This window comes from Ictidomys tridecemlineatus, chromosome 1, assembly GCF_052094955.1.
Source record: "Ictidomys tridecemlineatus isolate mIctTri1 chromosome 1, mIctTri1.hap1, whole genome shotgun sequence".
Taxonomy (NCBI): Eukaryota; Metazoa; Chordata; class Mammalia; order Rodentia; family Sciuridae; genus Ictidomys; species Ictidomys tridecemlineatus.
In genome coordinates this window covers 149,964,371-149,983,375 of record NC_135477.1, presented here as the reverse complement: position 1 = coordinate 149,983,375, position 19,005 = coordinate 149,964,371, and the positions used below count along the sequence as shown (strand labels likewise).

At 43.4% G+C, this 19,005-nt stretch overlaps 2 protein-coding genes and 1 long non-coding RNA gene across 7 annotated transcripts in view; 2 read left to right on the top strand and 1 right to left on the bottom strand.

Annotated features, from left to right (window-relative positions):
* Positions 1–4: 4 nt before the first annotated feature.
* Positions 5–14,497, top strand: Txndc15 (thioredoxin domain containing 15). The gene is made up of 5 exons (XM_005333186.5): positions 5–286; positions 6,505–6,992; positions 9,046–9,209; positions 11,835–11,965; positions 13,790–14,497. Exons 1-5 carry the CDS (start codon positions 220–222, stop codon positions 13,984–13,986), a joined length of 1,047 nt encoding a protein of 348 aa, XP_005333243.2. The 5' UTR covers positions 5–219; the 3' UTR covers positions 13,987–14,497.
* Positions 7,197–18,234, bottom strand: LOC120885330 (uncharacterized). 2 transcript variants are annotated; one of them, XR_013438615.1, is made up of 4 exons: positions 17,968–18,234; positions 17,800–17,886; positions 8,839–9,466; positions 7,197–8,555 (listed from the first exon to the last, which is right to left on the bottom strand). It is a non-coding gene; the product is annotated as an uncharacterized LOC120885330 (long non-coding RNA). The 2 variants fall into 2 exon arrangements; XR_013438614.1 differs by having other exon boundaries at positions 17,804–17,886.
* The window catches only part of Pcbd2 (pterin-4 alpha-carbinolamine dehydratase 2), a 46,749-nt gene continuing 44,858 nt past the window's right edge, over positions 17,115–19,005 (top strand). The window contains exon 1 of one of the 4 annotated variants that reach the window (XM_040272839.2): positions 17,115–17,202. Coding sequence is in view for 1 of the 4 variants with exons in the window: in XM_078049011.1 (XP_077905137.1) it covers positions 17,617–17,700 (84 nt within the window). In the remaining 3 variants the exon portion in view is untranslated. The other 3 variants (XM_021731604.3, XM_078049014.1, XM_078049011.1) reach the window with 3 other exon arrangements.

Below are 19,005 nucleotides of genomic sequence, written 5' to 3'. Positions count from 1 at the left end.
GGCCTGGAATGCCAGTCATACATCAGCGGCCAGAAGCTATCCGCCCGACTCCAAGATGGCGCCCCCGGCAGCCGCCAGACGCCAAGATGGCGGCGCGGGGCCGCGCCCGCGATCCCGACTCTTCTCCCCCAGGCTTCCTCCCGCGCTAGCGTGACTCGCGTCGCTGTGCGCCGGTTGCCCTTCGGCAGGGGTGGTCACCGCCGTCCACCGCCCCGCACTATGCGGCTCCTCTGCTGGTGGCAGGTAGTGCTGTGGCTGTTGGGGCTTCCGGCCCGCGGCCTGGAGGGTGAGTTCGGGCCGGGACAGTGACCAGGGCGGCAGGCGGTGGTGTGTAAAAGCGGGGCGAGAAGGAGGTGTGCCCGGGAGGCGCTCTTTACCTGCGCCAAGGCCCGCGATGCTCGCCCTGCTGTGCGCTGCTCGGGACCTGGTTCCCCCCGCTCCCTGCCCGTCAGTGGTCCGGGGCAGGGGATGGCGGGCGGGGATCGCCGGCAGTGACCCTGTCAGGAGGAATTGTGTATTAAACGCCTATCGAGGTGTACCCTCTTGCTATGAGCTCTTTATTATTCATAGCCATCATCATAACGAATAGCTGACGTTTATTAAGGCCTTTCTTAGAAGCCAGGAACCGTGCCTAGTGCTGTGCACCTTTATCCCATTTAGTCCTCCCACCAACCGTACGACATGGTTTCATTAACATCTCCATTTTACTGTTGAGGCCAAGCAATCTGCCCAAGTTTGCATCTCTGCAGACAGAACCTGTCACCGACTTCAAAGCCCACGCTGGAGTTCATTCTGCTGGACCACTTTCTAGGGAAGTCTTAGGTGCCTCCATAAAGGACAGACTAGAAAAACTACTGGAGACCGCCAAAGTCAGGCTTGCAGGGAGCCCCTTTAAGTGGGGGAAGGCAGTCACCCTGGACAATAGCTAGAGTGGGTAATGGAGGCTTTAGTCTTATTGCTCTTCTGACCGCCTCCTCACAGTCCAGACCTTTGGCCTTGCTTTTCATTCACACCTTAATAAAAACAGAGGCAGGGCAGCTGACTGTTGCTGAGCCAGGGGAAGGGAGAGGTACAGTCACACCTTTACCATTAATGAAAGCACTCACTGTGTGCCAGGTACTGTGCTTAGTGCAAAGTGTTATTTAATCTTTAAATATTATGCAGTAGATGTTATTGTTCCCATTTTATAGATGAGTAAACGGAGACTCAAGAGCCGGTAAGTCCTTTGCTAAGGTCATATAGTCAGAAATTAAGGAGTCACATGAGACAAGCCCATGTCTGCCTGACCTCACAGCCAAATCTCTGTGTTCCCAGTACACTTAGCCACTAGCCTCAGAGGTATGAAGGCATGTGTAGAAAAACAGCTGGTCTCTTGCCTTTGGGTTGGAGGGGGTGGGAGAAAGTGAGGTCAGTATGTTGATTTTCTTAGCTGTCTCCCTCAGGGGTTAGCCCAGGCGGGCTGTGTCCCCTGACTGAAAGGCCACCGCATTAGAAAGCTGCCTTCTCTGAGCTGCATGTGTTCTTCCAAGTTCTGTAACTGCTTTTGCCTCTGGACCGGTAAAGTCAGTGATTGCCTTCCCCTCCGCTGTTCCTGGCCTTGGAGTTCCTTGTCACTGCTTTAGTCTCTATACTGAGCCCACATATTGGTGGTCCCTTATTCCTTATTCAGTTCTTTTTTCTTTTGTTGATAATTTTTTTTTTTTAAAGAGAGAGGGGGACAGAGAGAGAGAGAGAGAGAGAATTTTAATATTTATTTATTTTTTCTTAGTTCTCGGTGAACACAACATCTTCATTTGTATGTGGTGCTGAGGATCGAACCCGGGCCGCACGCACTCTAGGCGAGTGTGCTACTGCTTGAGCCACATCCCCAGCCCTTGATAAATTTTTTTTAGTTGTAATTTGACACAATATCTTTATTTTATTTATTTATTTGTTTATTTTATGTGTTGCTGAGAATCAAACCCAGTGCCTCACATGTGCTAGGCAGCGATCTACCACTGAGCCACAACCCCAGCCCCCTTTCTCAGTCCTTCAGTTGCCCAAGTTAAATGTGTTGTTTCCTGGCAGAATCCTTGGCTAACTCAGGGGACTGACTTGTTGTTGAAGTCAACGTGAGCCCATCTTGTAGTCGGGGTCACATTCATGCAGATCCTGAGGATGATACCAGCCATGGGGTGGACCACTGGTCATCGTGGACTGCTCATGAGTAGGGTGAGAACAGAGGAAACTTCACCAGCTGGTTCCTTCCCAGAGTGGCTGAAAACCTAAGGCCTTTCTCTGTAGAGAGCACCACTGGCAGATTAGCATCTGGAGTGGCAATGCTGCCCAGGTGCCGAAGGATCGGAGTGAACTCCTGGCCTCAAGACCCCTGCCACCAGTCACCAGGCATTCAGCCAGCAGATTCTTACTGCCAGACATAGTTGGGCTCTGAAGGTTCAGTGATGAACCAGACAAAACAGGGACTGGGAGTACAGACAGAGCCATGTCATGTGGGGCCTGTTTTTTAAATTTTGAGACAGGGTCTAGTTAAGTTCCCCAGGTTGGCCTTGGCCTTGAACTTTGGATCCTCGTGCTTCAGTTTCTGGAGTAGTTGGGATTATAGATGTGGGCCACTGCACTCATCCATCATTGTTTCTTTTCTTCCTAATAGCTAAATAAATGACAATGGAAGATTGCTGTTGTTCCTAATTTGAACTATGTACACATATATCTTCATGGAGGAAAGGGGTTGTATTCCTGAACTCAAAATACCAACTCTGGGCATCACTGAGATTCTCTGTTGATTTTCTGCTGGGAACATCTATCTGAGGATGATCAGAAAGATCTGGATTCTAAATTGTCCCTGTTGGCATAGTGTACACGTTTTTTATTGTTGTTGTTTTTTTGTGGTACTAAAAACATCCCCAGCCCTTTTAAAAAGAAATTAAAAAAATTTTTTTCTTTATCTTGAAGTAGAGTCTTGCTAAGTTGCCCAGGCTGGTCTTAAACTTACCATCCTTCTACCTCAGTTTCCCAGGATGTTGGGATTATAGGCATGTTGGAATTTTACCTGGAGGCTAAATTGTCTCCTGAGCCAGGTGCGGTGGCACACACCTGTCTGTAATCCCAGTGTTTAGGGAGGCTGAGGCAGGAGGATTGCAAGTTCAAGGCCAGCCTCAGCAATTTAACAAGGCATAGAAACTTAGCAAGACCTTGTCTCAAAATAAAAATAATAATAATAAAAAAAAGGGGCTGGGGTTGTGCCCCTAGGTTCAATCCCTAGTACCAAAAACAAAAGAAAAAAATGTACCTGAGATTTTTCTTCTGGAGATTCAGTTTTATCATTTTCTATTTACTTAGGGGATCTAGAATGTTGACTAGGTTAGTAAGGGCAGATCTCCATGGAGCTGGGGTGTTTTGGTATAGGGTTGACCCCCAAACCTGGCACCTTTCTTTCTTCTCCAACTCTCTGATTTCTTTTCCTGCGCAGCAAACTTGTTTATGCTCATCAACTAAAGGCTATAGACGGAGCACCAATGTGATCCTGTTTCCCACCAAACTGCCAAAGTTCCTTGCCTGGGCACCCTGGCCCTTCTCTCTGTTGTAGTCACAGAAGTGCTTGACCAGACTCACTTGCTGCCTAACATTGTCGCCTGTCCCTCCTTGCCTCTTTTTCCATTGGTGTTATATATCCTCAAATTGTTCCTATGTCCTAAAAACACAAATAAAAACCTCTCTTAGTTCTTTATACACACACACACACACACACACACACACACACACACACACACACTCCCTCGTCTTCCTTATCCCCTTCATAACAAGAATTTTGGAAAGAACTGTAAGCATTTATCCATGTAGTTCCCACTCTGCCATTCTTTATTCTTTTATGTGTGGATCTTTATTTACCTTTGGTATTCATTTTCTTCTGCCTGAAGTAGTCCCTTTAAGATTTTTGTGTGTGAGTCTATGGCAGTGAATAATAATAATAATAATAATAAATTTCTCCTTTTCTTCAGTGCTGGGGGTTGAACCCAGAGCCTTATACATGCTAGGCATACTACCACTGAGTCCCTGTCTCAGCTTTTGGATTTTTTTTTTTTTTAGGGAGGGGGGTCTTCTTTTGTTGCCTAGTCTAGTCCTGAACTTTGGACTCAGGTAATTCTGCCTCAGCATCCTGAGTAGCTGGGATTACAGTTGTGCACCGCAGGGTTTATTTATTTATTTATAAAATATTTTGTTTTAGTTGTAGTTGGATACAATACCTTTATTTTATTTTTATGTGCTGCTGAGGGTTAAGCCCAGTGCCCCAAATGTGCTAGGCGAGCCCTGTACTGCTGAGCCACAACCCCAGTCCCTGCAAGGCTTTAAAAAAAAAAAATCTTTGTTTTTTCTAAGATATTTTTGATGGGTATAGGATTCAAGATTTGTGGGTTTTTTTTTTCCTTTTCCTTCAGTACTTTAAAATTCTGCTCTTGCTTACATTATTTCCAATGAGAAATCCACTGTCATCTGTGTCTTTGTTCCTTTGTCCTTCATATATCTGTTTTCTTTTTTTTTTTTTTTGCCACTTTTAAGATTTTCTTTTTGTTACTGATTTTGAGCAATTTGATTTTGATGTGCTTTGGTGTAGTTGGTTGAGCTAGGGGTTTGTTGAGATTCTTGGATATATGGATTTATAGTTTTTATCAAGTAGAAGAGTTTTGGGGTCTTTCTTTGCTGAGCATTGAACCCAGGGTCCAATGCATGCTAGACAGTACTCTACCACTGAGCTACATTCTCAGCCCCACTTTTAAAAACTATTTTTCATTCATGCATTTTTTTTGTTTGTTTGATTTTTGGTACCAAGGATTGAACCCAGAGTTGCTTAACCACTGAGCCACATCCCCAGCTGTTTAATTTTTAATTTTGAGACAGGGTTTCACTAAGTTGTTCAGGGCTTCTCTAAATTGCTGAAGTTGGCTTTGAATTTGCAGTCGTCCTGCCTCAGCCTCCCAAGCTGCTGGGATTACAGGTATGTGCCACCACTCCTGACTCATTCATTTTATATATACTATATATTATGTTATCATATGATTTTTATACACACACACACACACACACACACACACACACACACACAAACGATTTTTCCTCTCATTCTCACTCTGGTGACACAATTCACTGGTAGTTCCCAAGCCACATGGTGAGCTTTTCTGAGGGCAGCCAGCATCATTTGTTTCCATTGGTCAGTGTCTGGTGTCTGGCATTGAATTGAGTTGGAGAGCAGGAGTCATCCACAGAGGTCTATGGCAATTGCTAAATGGGCACAAGGATTGCCCAGGACTCTTCCCTTTTGTGAATATTTAGTCCAGGACCCACCTTCTGGCTCCAAAGTAGGAGAAAAGTCCTCCTCTCCTTCCTGCTGCAGGGGTTGCATTGCTGGGCCCATCTCATCTCTTAGCATTCCAAAAACAGCAGCTCAGGTTGGCGGGTAGGATAGCAGAGTCCAGCTGTCAAGGTCATTTTAGGAAGGAGATGCTTTGTGGCTTGAGTAGTGTTCCTTAGGCAGAATGGCCTGGCATCCTCTGAGGATTCATTGTGGGGCGAGTTAGGCCCATTCTGGAGTAGCAACCAGAAGCCTTTGTCCTTAGAACTGCTTCTGCCACTCACTAGCTGTGTGCCATCAGGCATTGTACTGAGTTTCTCTGTGCCTTATCTTAGTCATCTATTATGTGGGCTTGATCACCCCATCTGGCACATCTCATAGAGCTGTTCCAAGGGTGCATAGATGCTTTGACCTAGTAGGGTCTTGCATAAAACTATTATTTTCTTTCAATTTTTTTTTTAATATTTATTTTTTAGTTTCAGCAGACACAACATCTTTGTTTGTATGTGGTGCTGAGGATCGAACCTGGGCTGCACACATGCCAGGCAAGTGTGCTACCGCTTGAGCCACATCCCCAGCCCAAAACTATTATTTTCTGCTGGGTGGTGCACACTTGTAATCTCAGCCACTTGGGACGAGGCAGGGGGATTGTAAATTCAAAGTCAGTCTCGGCAATTTAGCAAGGCCCTAAGCAACTTAGTGAGACCCTGTCTTTGAATAAAAGTATAAAAAAGGGCTGGGAATGTGGCTCAGTGGTTAAGCACCCCTGGGTTCAATCCCTGTTTACAGCACCCCCTCTCCCCGCAAAAAAACCCCAAACAACAGCAATAACAATTATTTTATTAAGTATTCTCATCAAGCAAACGAAAATGTTGAAGTGTTTATATCATATTTTCCTGATCAGATGTCTGCACCAGAATGTTTTGGTTATAACCCATAAGGCAGGCACTGGGGTCCAGGTGAACCTATGTATTTGTCTACTTATTTGGTATCCATTAGTCTAGATTGGTGACAATCTTCCTGAAAAGGAGAATGGTGATAGCTCTCTGATAGTCTGATGGGAAGCATAACTTTTTCTCCACAGGCGAAAATTTCATTTTTTGAAGAGTTCATTTATTTTTGAGTCGAGTGTCACTGAACATGCTGGCATGTTTTAGTTGCAGAGAAAAATGATCACATATGGTCAGAGGGGCAGCCGGCTTCCCATCTCCAGGCAGGGGCTGTGTACCTGAGCGAGGAGGAGCCCCTACATGACCGCACGGGCCAGGACAGGGCTGCGGAGGAGGCTGGTGCTGGGCTGGGGCTGGATGCTAACCGAGATCCCATGGTGGTGCTGTCTGTGATTCCTGGGGAAGCTGAGGACAGACGGAGCTCGGAGCCCAGTGGTGGCACCTGTGGTGCTGATGGAGAGGAAGACTCAAGGTGCAGTGCCCGAGACAGCCTCTTCTCTCTGGAAAGAGGTGGGACAAGCTTCCCTGAAAGAGAAGAAGAGTACTATGCGGAGCCTGAGGTGGTGGAACCTGATCCTGCCCCTGCAGAGGACACCAATAACACCGAGAGCCTCAAGTCCCCAAAGGTGAACTGTGAGGAGAGGAATGTGACAGGGTTGGAGAATTTCACTCTGAAAATTTTAAATATGTCCCAGGTAAGAAAAAACCATTTAGCACTTTTCTCCTTTCAGCACATGAGTCCTATGATGAATACTCTACCAGCTTTTCACAGGGAGGGCCACCATCTTTATCATGTTCTTAGTGGGGGGGTAACATTGAGTGGCCCTGTTAATGAAAGTTGACTTTGTTTCTGGTGAAGTTTATAGGAAAAGGAGGAAATAGAATTAATGAGCTCACAGTTTTGAGTTCATAGTTTAATTATGCTTTATTTTGGTACTGGGGATTGAACCCAGGGGTGCTTTACCACTGAGCCACATCCCTAGCCCTTTTAAAAAATTTTTTTTCTTTTGAGACGGTCTCACTAAGTTGCTAAGTTGGCTTTGAACCTTCTATCCTCTTGCCTCAGCCTCCCAAATTGCTGGGATTACAGGAGTGTACCACTTTGGCTCAATTATGCTTTTTAGGTGGCCAAAATCTAGTCATTCTTTGGGTAATCTCACCATCATGCCTTATGATAAAAACCCCAGTGGATAGATAGTTGGTTAGCATCAGAATCATAGCATTTGACTTCCAGGGATGGGGATATAGCTCAGTGGTAGAACACTTGCCCTGCCTTCAAACGAAATATTTATTACAGAGGCAACATAAAATTCCTGAGTTACAACTGGTCAGTGGCTTGTGCCTGCAGTCCCAGCTACTCGCAAGGCTGGCTTGAGCCCAGAGTTCAAGACTGACCTGGGCAAAGTAGTGAAACACTGTCTCAAAAAACAAAACAAAACAGAATTGAACTAAATTATAATTTAGCAGTATTTAGATGAGAAGTATTTATAATTTCCTTGAAGTTATGTCACATTGATTGTCATTTTCTTTCCTCTAAAGAATGTGGACCAGTAATTGTTCTGGAGTGAGAGCTGAGACTGTTGTCCTAAACCCAGCCATGCTTTTCCAGCTAGTTGGAATTCCAAAAGGAATTCTGGGACAATGACTGACAATTTCTGTAGTTGAGAAGCCAGAAGAGCAGGATGAAGTCAGGCTGCTTGTATGAGAAAAATAAATTCCAGCTCTGAAAGCTGTGATTGCTTCTTGTCAGGGAGGGCATGATACAGTTAGTGCATGTAGCTTCTCTAGGAACAAGGGTCAGCCTGGGGTCTCACATCCCCTCCTGAATGTGGTAAACATTTTGCCTTAGTCCTGCAGTATTGTTTTACTGAGTCACATACATAACCAGGATAGTCTGAGTTATAGTTTAAATAGCTGGTGGTAAGGACAGTGCACCCTTGACTTTAGGTAACCTTTGGCCTCATGCGTTGATCCAGTTGCTTGGTATAGACTTAGCTCTACTAAAGTGATAACTTGGGGTCTGATATCATAGTATCAGACTCAAATATCATTTGAGATTGTTTGATGGATGTGTTAGTTTTCTGTTACTCTAACAAAATACCTTAGATAATCAACTTAAGAAGAGGAAAGGTTTGTTTGAGCTGACAGTTTTGTAGGTTTCAGATCATGGTCCGTTGACACTGTCACTGTTGGGCCTGTGGTGAAGCAGTACACCATGTTGGGAGTGTGTGGCAGAAGAAGCCCTCTTCGCATGGAGGCTAGAAAGAAAGAGAGAGTGTAAAGAAACCAAGGTCCCCAAATCCCATTCAAGTACACACCCGAAATGCCTAAGACCTTCCAGGTCTATCTTGTTCAGGCTTCACCACCTCCCAGTGGCACCATGGGCCTTTGGGATTTAAATCATAGTATTTGAGATGCACAATTCAAAGGCATGGGCAGTGACCTGTACCCTGTGAGTATTTGCATTTGAAGTAATGGATTATGAAAAATACTAAAACAGCTCTCTAGTCATATTCAAAAAGCTTAGAGGAAAATACATACCATGTCATTTGGTACTGCTTTTCTACCAATTCCTGGATCCATGTGGTTTGAATCCCAAAGGTTCCTGAGGAAGTTGTGCAGCTCTCCCTGCCCCCAGCTGCAGTCCCTCTCTTTGGAGGCAGCGGGCATTTCTCTTTCTTGGGTGTCCAGCCAGAAGCACATGTATGTACTTTATTGCTGACGTCAGTGCTGTTTCTTTCACCACAGGACCTTATGGATTTTCTAAACCCGAATGGTAGTGACTGTACCCTGGTACTGTTCTACACTCCATGGTGCCGGTTTTCCGCCAGCTTGGCCCCTCATTTTAATTCTCTGCCCCGGGCGTTTCCAGCTCTTCACTTTTTGGCACTGGATGCATCTCAGCACAGCAGGTATCTTCTCATGGCGGGTTTACGGTTCATCCTTTTGGCTGATGGTGCGGTTATGTGGAGGCTGCAGTTAGATAAGTTAGAAGTGGAGGAGGAGGAGGTGGAACTATGCGATGATGGAAGGAAGGGAAAGGCAAGACTGAGGTGTGTCAGCCAGTTGCCGTGGCACATGCCTGTAGTCGCAGCTACTCAGGAGGCTAAGGTGGGAGAATCACTTGAGCCCAGGAATTTGAGAGTAGCCTGAGCAGCACAGGGAGATCCTGTGTCAAAAAAAAAAAAAAAAAAAAAAAAAAAGTGAATTAGTGCAAGAGTGTCAAACTTCTGAGAAAGCCAGTGGCATCATTTTTTGGAAGACCCTTAACAAAAGAGGCTTGATCTCTGTGTGGTGGATTTAAAGGTGTCACATTTTGGCAGAATAAAGTCCAAAGGACTTTGGAGGGTCCTGGCCAGAGTGAGTTAGTGCAACTGGTGTCACAGTATGAGGTCTCTTGTGACTTTAACCTGCAGATTAGGTCCCCATCCCTGGCAGCCTAACTCTTAGGACCCTTGTTCTGTGTTTACTTTGACATTCTTCCTTTCCTTGTATTTTCTCTTGTCTTTCCTTTCTTTCCTTCCTCCTTCTTACATATACTCTTTTTTTTCATATACTCTTTTTTTTACCAGGGATTGAACTCAGGGTCACTCAACTACTGAGCCACATCTGCAGCACTATTTTGTATTTTATTTAGAGACAGAGTCTCACTAGTTGCTTAGTGCCTCCCCATTGCTGAGGCTGGCTTTGAACTTGTGATCCTCCTGTCTCAGCCTCCTGAGCTGCTGGGATTACAGGTGTGCACCACCGTGCCCAGCTCTTACATCTACTCTTTGCATGCAAGTTCCACAGTAAACATTCAATAAAGTAATGAATTAATTTAATCCATTAAAGTAACATTTACCTTTGTTTTATGTTTCTGTTATATTGCCCACTCAGTTTTTATCTTTTTTGGGAGGGAGGGTAAATTGGGTCTTGCTACATTGCCCAGGCTGACCTTGATCCTCCTGCTTCAGCTTCCCAAGTAGCTGGGATTATAAGCATGTGCCACCACCCTTGGCTCATCTTTTTAAAATGTCTAATAAAACAAGTTAGAGAATTTATTCAGATATTTTGCATTTACCCTAAGTGCTGTGATCATGGCCAGTTTATAAACTGTGTTCCCACTTCTTCTAAATCAGATGTTCCTTACTAGGTCACAAGACAATGTGTGTGAATCAGTCTAGAATGTTGGGAACCTGGTCAAGGTGATGGTAAAGGCTTTATTAATTTGTACTCTACTGATATTTTTCAGTGTTGGTCTATAACTGCTAATGTTTACATGAAACTTTTATGGAAAAAGAATAAAGGAATAAAAGAAATAGAACTTTATTTTGTTTCATGGTTCCCAAGGCTTCAGCCCTGGTCAGTTCAGGCCCTGCCGGTGTGCTAAGGCATCATAGCAGAAGCACCTGGTGGAGGAAAGCTGCTCAGCTCTTGGTGGCCAGGAAGTAGATGGAGCTTGCTTGTAGTCACAAGCCTCACCCCAAACACATTAAGCTGTGAACCCATAAATGGATCAATCATTTAATGAAGTCAGACCTTATGATCCAGTTACTTCCCAAAGCCCCCACCTCTGAACACTACTGCACTGGGTACAAAGCCTTCAACACATGAGTTTTTGGGGACATTTAAGATCTAAATCATTGGCGGCAGGTGAGGTGGCACATGCCTATAATCCCAGTGGCTCAGGAGGCTGAGGCAGGAGGATCATGAATTCAAAACCAACCTTAGCAAAAGCAAGGCCCTCAGCAACTCAGTGAGACCCTGTCTGTAAATAAAATACAAAATAGGGCTGGATTGTGACTCGGTGGTCAAGTGCCCCTGAGTTCAATCCCCAATACCATTAAAAAAAAAAGATCTAAATCATAACATAGGAATCTCATATATTAATATGCAAATAGCATGTTACTTGATGAGAAGAATATTTTGATTATTCAATATTATTGTTTCACTAATGGGGGAAGCTGAGGTTTAGGGAGGTTAAATAATCTGCCCATAGGTCACAACTGGTTCAGTGGCCTGAGACTAGAACCCAGACTGGTCTGTATTTTGTAGAGGTGAAATAATCCTACCCAGGTCAGATTACTTCCAAGTCCTCTTCCCCTAATTGTGAACTTCCTGGTGCATTACGTTATATATTCCCTTGCACCAATTACCAAACCAATTGCTTTCTGTAAGTTGATGTTTTTGTTTTTTTTAGGGATGGAGATGGGCATTCTGAAGAAATTGAAATTTCTTCTGTCAAATAAATTGATACAGTGTGCTTTGTCCGTGAATTAGAATTTTCTGTTCTGATGTTTAACAGTTAGAACTTAAATAGTGGAATAATTGGGTCATGGGTAGATCCACATGGTCATAGAAAGCAATTCAGGAATACCCCCAATCCTGACCCATAAGGAAAGAGGTCAAGAAAAAACCGAAAGCTTCAAATTTGAATATCGGAAATCTCCTCAGGTCACACAAAACTGATCCTTTCTCATTTATTTCCACCATTCTGATATGAGAAAGCTTGCTGTTAATTAACTCAGGTTTTCTAATTGACTTCTTTCTCTCAGCCTTTCTACCAGGTTTGGCACTGTAGCTGTTCCTAACATTTTGTTATTTCAAGGAGCTAAACCAATGGCTAGATTCAATCATACAGATCGAACACTGGAAACACTGAAAATCTTCATTTTTAACCAGACAGGTATGTAGCAATAATATGCTGGGGAAGAAGATATCTTACTTCTGGGAGTGTATGCCTTTCTTTTTGGGGGGTTACTGGAGATTGAACTCAGGGCCACTGAACCACATCCCAGTCCTATTTTGTATTTTATTTAGAGACAGGGTCTCACTGAGTTGCTTATTAGTCTTAAAGTTGCTGCGGCTGGCTTTGAACTCACATCCTCCTGTTTTAGCCTCGCCAGCCACTGGGATTACAGGCATGCGTCACTGCGCCTGGCAGTGCATACCTTTTGATTTGCTTAAATCCTTAGATTGACTTTAAAGTGTCAAAATTATTTTATTTAAAAACTAATTAATTAATTAAAGTTTTTTTCTAACGAACTCGTGGATCTTGTTAAATACCTCTCTATGAGTGGCAAGCTTAACATGAGTAGGTAATTTAATGACTATAGATACCATTTAAAAAAAAAGATTTATTAAAATATAATTCACATATCATACACTTTACCTATAGACACCTTTTTATATTCATTTTTAGTTATTTAATATTTACAAAAAATTATATAAATCATTGGTGATGAATTTTTATAAAGTGAAATTTCAACATTACATACAACTGAAAATGTATGTAAAAAGATATCTATACCCTGAGTAACCCGTACTCAGTACAAGAAACACATGAGCAAAATAGCCCCTCTGCAAAGATAGCCAGTCTTGACTCCATACCAGTCTAGTGTTACCTGTTTTGTATTAGTGGAGATGTATTGTGTATATTCTTGGGTGTCTGACTTATTTCATCCAACTACTATGCTTATGAGATATGTCTGCATTGTTTTTGTTTTGTTGGCATTCATTTATTAATCCATTTGCAGATGTTATTCTAATTCTTTAATTTAATTCCTTAATGTTTAAACATATGGCCAGGGCTGGGGGTGCAAGTCAGTGTAAGACCACTTTCTTAACATGTGCAGGACCCTGGGTTTGATTCTCAGCACTGCAAACAATCAAACCAAACCAAACAAACACAACTTCACTTTTTACTCTTTGTAAGAGTTTGAGCATTTAAATCGAAGAAAATTTCCTCCATTGTAAAACTTAACTACTCAAAAACCTTACTGTCTTAACTAAGAGTATCCCTTCTTTCTGAAGTGTACTCAGTGGAAATAAGTTCAAATTAGAACACACTTCCCATATATAGTGAGTTGCATGCAATCACTTTTCTCTTAACACTAAAGAGCAAAGTGCTAAGTTAATTGGAGGGTGCAAGTGGGCCACAAAGTGGTTAGGAATCCAGGTCTAGTACTGGATCCCAGACTGGTGTGTGGAGAGGAAGCCATTTTCTTCACTGCTCTAGGAAAATGTAGAACACACAAAATCTAGGAGTCCTAGTGTCTTTGGTGATTACCAATCCTAATAGTTGCTAGTTCTATCAATTTTTTCAGTAACTTATTTAAAAACTTTTTGAATTCAGCATTACTTAAACATGTGAAAACATTCTGTGAACTCCTGCAAATAAGTAGCTTTACTAGTTGCTTGTTAAACTTTGGTCTCAGGAGAACAAAAGGCAGCTCTTACAAGGCATTGACTAAGAAATCTCTGATGAGTCCACAGAAATTCTGGAATTTTAGCTTGGAATAGTTGAATGGATTCCTGATCCTTTGATGTGGTGGGGAGAAAGGCAAGCTACAAATTATACTGACAAGCAGGTGAAATTCATCCCAGATATAATAGCGGTGGTGTTTATTTTAGGATTGCATGTCATTTTGCATACCATGCATCATACTTCAAAAAAATCTGTGGCGGATGTGTTTTCTCTCTGGTTTGAAACAATTGATTTTTCTTTCAGGTATAGAAGCCAAGAAAAATGTGGTGGTAACTCAAGCTGACCAAATAGGCCCTCTTCCCAGCACTTTGATAAAAAGCGTGGACTGGTTGCTCGTATTTTCCTTATTCTTTTTAATTAGTTTTATTATGTATGCTACCATTCGAACTGAGAGTATTCGGTGGCTAATTCCAGGACAAGAGCAGGAACATGCCGAGTAGTGATGGACTTAAAGAAGCTGAAGAGAGGAGAACTTGCAGTTTTTCATTTCAGAAATTATTGCTGTAATCTCATACATTTTCTCCAGTGAAGTGTTGACTTGCAACTTCAGTCAAGTTAAAAGAATCATGCCTTTGTTGAATGGGTAAAAGAATTACAAACTGGTGTTTTAACTAGTTTTGGAATAAGCAGATGCAAAAAATATTCATTAGAACTTACTATTCTTGTTTTTATTGCTTGAATATAACCCAATATTTTAGGAATAATCCAGTTTGAAATGTGAAGACATATTATGGTAGAATAATAAGTATAGTGCCATTGTGATTACTGTGTACAAGGCAGAAATAGAAAATTCTTGGTTCCTTGTGTATGTCTAGGAAAGTTGGTTTTCTGTTTGCAGTTTCTCTTCCAGAGTTGGTTAAGCAGGAACATGTTTTGTTATGGGAAGAATAATTAGAACTGACAGTGTATCCCTAAAATTGCAACTGATGGAAAATAAAAAAGTGAAATATCTTAGTGTTTGTGATCTCTGCTTTCACTGAAAGAATTTAAAGTGATTTCACTTGTTTCTAGGTAAGACAGATGTTAGGAAAAAGTAATTAAAAAAACATTTTTTTTTTTTGTATTAGGGATTGAACACAAGACCTTGCATACACTAGGCAAGTAATCTGCCACTAAACTGCATCCCTGATTTTTTTTTTTTTTTTTTTTTTGGTACTGGGGATTGAATTCTGGGAAACTTGACCACTGTGCCACATCCCCAGCCCTATTTTGTATTTTATCTAGAGACAGGGTCTCACTGAGTTGCTTAGCACCTTGCTGTTGCTGAGGCTGGCTTTGAATTTCTGATCCTCTTGTCTCAGCTTCTGGAGCTGCTGGGATTACAGGTGTGCGCCACTGTACCCAGTTTAAAAAAAAAGTTATGTTGAGATAGGCTCTTAGTTACCCAGGCTGGCCTTGAACTAGTGATCATCTTTTCCTTTTGTCTTAGCCTTCTGAATAGCTGGGATTACAGGCGTGCGCCACCATGCCTTGCAAAGTAAATATTTTTATAACTCAAGGTAATTTATTAGTTCCATGCTAAAGCATATTGTAATCACAGTACTAATTATTTCCAGTGTTTTAGATAGTTTAATGTGTATATCATTATACCCTAAATTCAACAGAATTTGGTTTCCTGAGTGTTATTTTTACTGAATGAGAATTGACAGCTTTATGTGTGAACAGCCATGATTGGGATGTCCACTGGCAGAAGGGGACCATAGCTCAAGACAGTAGCATTATGGTGTCCATTTTACAAATAAGCAAACTGAGGTTTAAAGAGGTTAAGTAACTTCCTGAAGCTACATAGATAGTAAATTAATGAAACTGGGATTTGAACTTCATAAGTATACTTGTAATTCCAGTTATTAAAAAAAAAAACCTTTAATGATTCCATCTGTGATAGTAACACTTGAGCAACTGTTACTGTGAGTGCTGGGTACTATTTTAAATGCTTTACTCATATTGTTTCATTTATCCATAAAATAACCCTATGAGATGGATACTCTTAAATAGCCTCATTTCAAAGAGTAAAAGGAGGCCCCCAGAACTTGCTCTTCCAGTGGTGGGATCAAGCTTCAAACATAAGCATTCTTACTCTAGAACCTCTGAGAGATGGGACTCTCCCCAGCTCCATACCATGTCCCAGGTAACCACTGATTGCCTTTCCCTCTAGGCTTTCTCCAGTGTGTTGTAGTCATACTATTGTTAAAATTTAGCAACTGGATTTTTTTTTTTTTTTTTTGCTTAACAAATGACCAACATCTCACTGTTGCTAGTAGTTTTCTTAACCTTAACAGACCTTTGAATAGATTTAGCATACTTACCTGTCTTCTGCATATAGTCTCATTTTGGAATATAAAAGAATTACAAATTTTGTTGGGGGCAAATTCCCAGTGTTGTAATTATATATAAAAGACTTAAGTGTTTTCATGCCTTGTGATATATACTGGGTTGCTATTCTAGTCTGGAAGGGGAGGGAGGGCTCCCAGGATGACCAGCATATCCATGGCTTGCTTCTAACACTTAGTTAAGACCAGCTATGTGGGGTTCTCCTGGAAGGAAATAAGGAGCAAGGCTATTCCCTACAGAGGAGATGCAGAGATTTGTCAGGAAACACTGGTTTTGAGGGAAGGAAGGGGAAGTAGCAGGAGGAAAGGTAGCAGTCCAGGATAAGCCTAACATTCGCAAGCCAAACATGGTTGACCACTGCAAAAGATGTACCCAGTTAAGACTTTGCTAAGGGGCTTAAATCCTATTAATCTGGGAGCTGTGTGTGAAGGCAGAGCATTCAAAGCCCCTACCAGATGACATCACTCCCCTGACCCTTACCATCTTTGGCTGTTTGCCTGACTAGAGTTGACATGTTACATTTTCATAAAATGTTAAGGAAGGAAAGTGATGAAGGGTCACTAATTTGTTAAATCACACATAGCAGTTCATTTTTCAGTTCTCACTTTAATAAGCAAATTTCAAGAATATTTTTCATGATCATAAACACCCAGTGTAAATATTGGAAATACAAACTTTAATTACACTTGTAGTCTGTGTCTGCCTCAGGAACCCTGAGAAAGAAGCCAGTGTCTTACATGCCTGTTGCCAGTGACATGTTCAGGCCTCTCCCATTCCGCACCCCCAGCTTGAGTCTTCCCCTGGGTTTTGCTTTTCAGATAGCCATGTCTTGTCAAGTGGGCAAAAGGGAAGAAAGCAGGCCAAGCCAGAAGCCCATGAATTTTAGGCCATTTTGAGGCAAAAGGCTTTATATTTTTTTCAAGTCCATGTGGGATATAAAACTGACGGCTCACCACGGTTAAATCGATCTTTTGTATATATCTATTCTTTTGCTGTAAACTCTCCAAACCCACTTATGTCATTCAATTGCTTATTTCGAATACAAGTTAATGCCCCAAACACTACGTTTTAGAGGGTGAACCTGATGGTTTGTCAATTACCTCTCAAAAAGAAAAATATTAATAAATACACACATAGAATACATAAAAGAAAGAATACCTCCCAATAGTGAGGACAGTTTTCCTGTCCTCACCTGTCTCTGGAGAGGCTCCGGTGTTGAGCCTGCGGGGAGGCTAAAGATGCAGCTCTTACTACTTTATCAAGGCAGATACGGCTGACCACAGATAGATTCGAACCCGCGGCTGCCTGATTTGCACGGTTTCGAGGTGAATCACTAAGGTCCGCTGTCCCCAGAACTGAACTAACTACCGAGGGGGCAGCTCCCTGGTGCCCCCTTGCCTTCTATCGCCGGCGTCCCCAGAAGGGAGCCCCGCGAGGTCGGACGGTGCGCGAGTCCCAGGCAGGCCGAGGCCCGAGGCGAGGCCGGGGCTGCGCGGCAAACCTAGCGCCCTGCTGCTCCCTGCCGCGGCCAGCCGGCACTCGGCGGGGACCACGCGGACAGAGCGCCGCGTCCGCCCGCCCGGCACCCAGCCCGGTGAGCGGCCATTGCAGCTCCTGCAGGCCTCTGGGGCGCGCCGGGGCCTGCGTGGCGGCTGGGCTCGCAGCTCGGCGCTGCCTGCCACTCGGAGCCGACTCCGGGGAGAGGCGGCCGGGGCGGCGGGCGGCTCGCGGCGGACGCCATGGCGGCGGTTCTCGGGGCGCTGGGGGCAACGCGGCGCTTGCTGGCGGCGCTGCGGCGCCGGAGCCCGGGTCTGGCGGCCCTGGTGAGTGCCAAGCGCTCGTGGCGGCCCGCGGCGCCGGGTGAGGGGCGGGAGGGCTCGGGCCTGCGGACTCGGACGCTGCGCCGGGGCGTAAACTGGTACCTGCCTGCGCGCGGGTCGGAGGAAGTATGTCCCCAGCAGTGTCACTTCGCCTTTGGCATAAAAATTCCTCCGTAGCCCACGAACTTCCTAGCCGGAAACAAAGTGGGCGAGTTGCTTTTTTTTTTTTTTAAAGTAAACATGAAAATTAGTTGCAAAACTGATGCTTACGGCCACTCGGTGAGCTAATGACCAGCGGCGCAGGTGGGTCCTGGACACGGTACGCTCGGGGCGAGCAGGGCCTTCCGGGGTGCTGGCAGTCGCCTGTTTCCCTCGGTAGTGAGCTGGTTTGTCTTAGCCCTGAGTTGTTGGAGGAACTATTGATAAATAAATTGCTTTTTTTTTTTTTTTTTTTTTTTTTGCGACACATCGATTTTTCTTCTCACTTCCGACGGGGTGTTCAGTTTTGCTGCTGCGGAAATTAATACTTTGGAGTAAATTAACATGAGGGAAAATTTTAACATGCAGCACCACCTAGTGGAAAAGTTTTGCATTAAACGCACCGTTTCATTTCCTCAAGTTGCAAGTTAGAGCACGTTTCAAATTTCTTTAATAGAAGAAATTTAAAATCGCTGGATGGTGGAGGAAGATAAAGAACTCTGCTTTCGTAGCCACGAAAGCGAGAACAACTTGAGTGCTTACTGCCAGCTAGACATATCTTAAGGCATACCTTTCTCTTGGTGTGGGTGACCACGGAAAATCATGGTGTCTGGGAAGGATTTAATTGGAGTGACTGTCACATGCCAGGCTCTTTCCTGGGTACCTTCACATTTAAGTTCTCTTTAAACCTTTCAAAAAATCTTGGCAAGTAGATACTATAATATATATCCCCATTACAGACACACACTGGAATTAAGAGAGGCCAAGTTCAGCATCCCACAGTAAAAAGTAACAAAATTAGCCCTTGAGTCAAGTTTACTCTTTCAAATCCTGTGCTTTTCTCTCCCCACACTCCTATTAAAAAATTTCTAGGCCTCCATGGAAGGGTTCTGCTGAGGGTGTGTCCTCATGTCCTCAAGAGGGCCATAGGTGTTATGTAGATGAAATGACTCCATTTCACAGTTCTGGACATGATTCCTGGGCTGGGCAGACATCTATGAGTTACTACCGCTGATCTCAGTGGGGTTGTGGATGGCACCAGAGAGAAGCATTGCAAGAGTGCTCATTCCACTGCCGTCAAGTGACTACTGCACAACAAAGGCATATTTA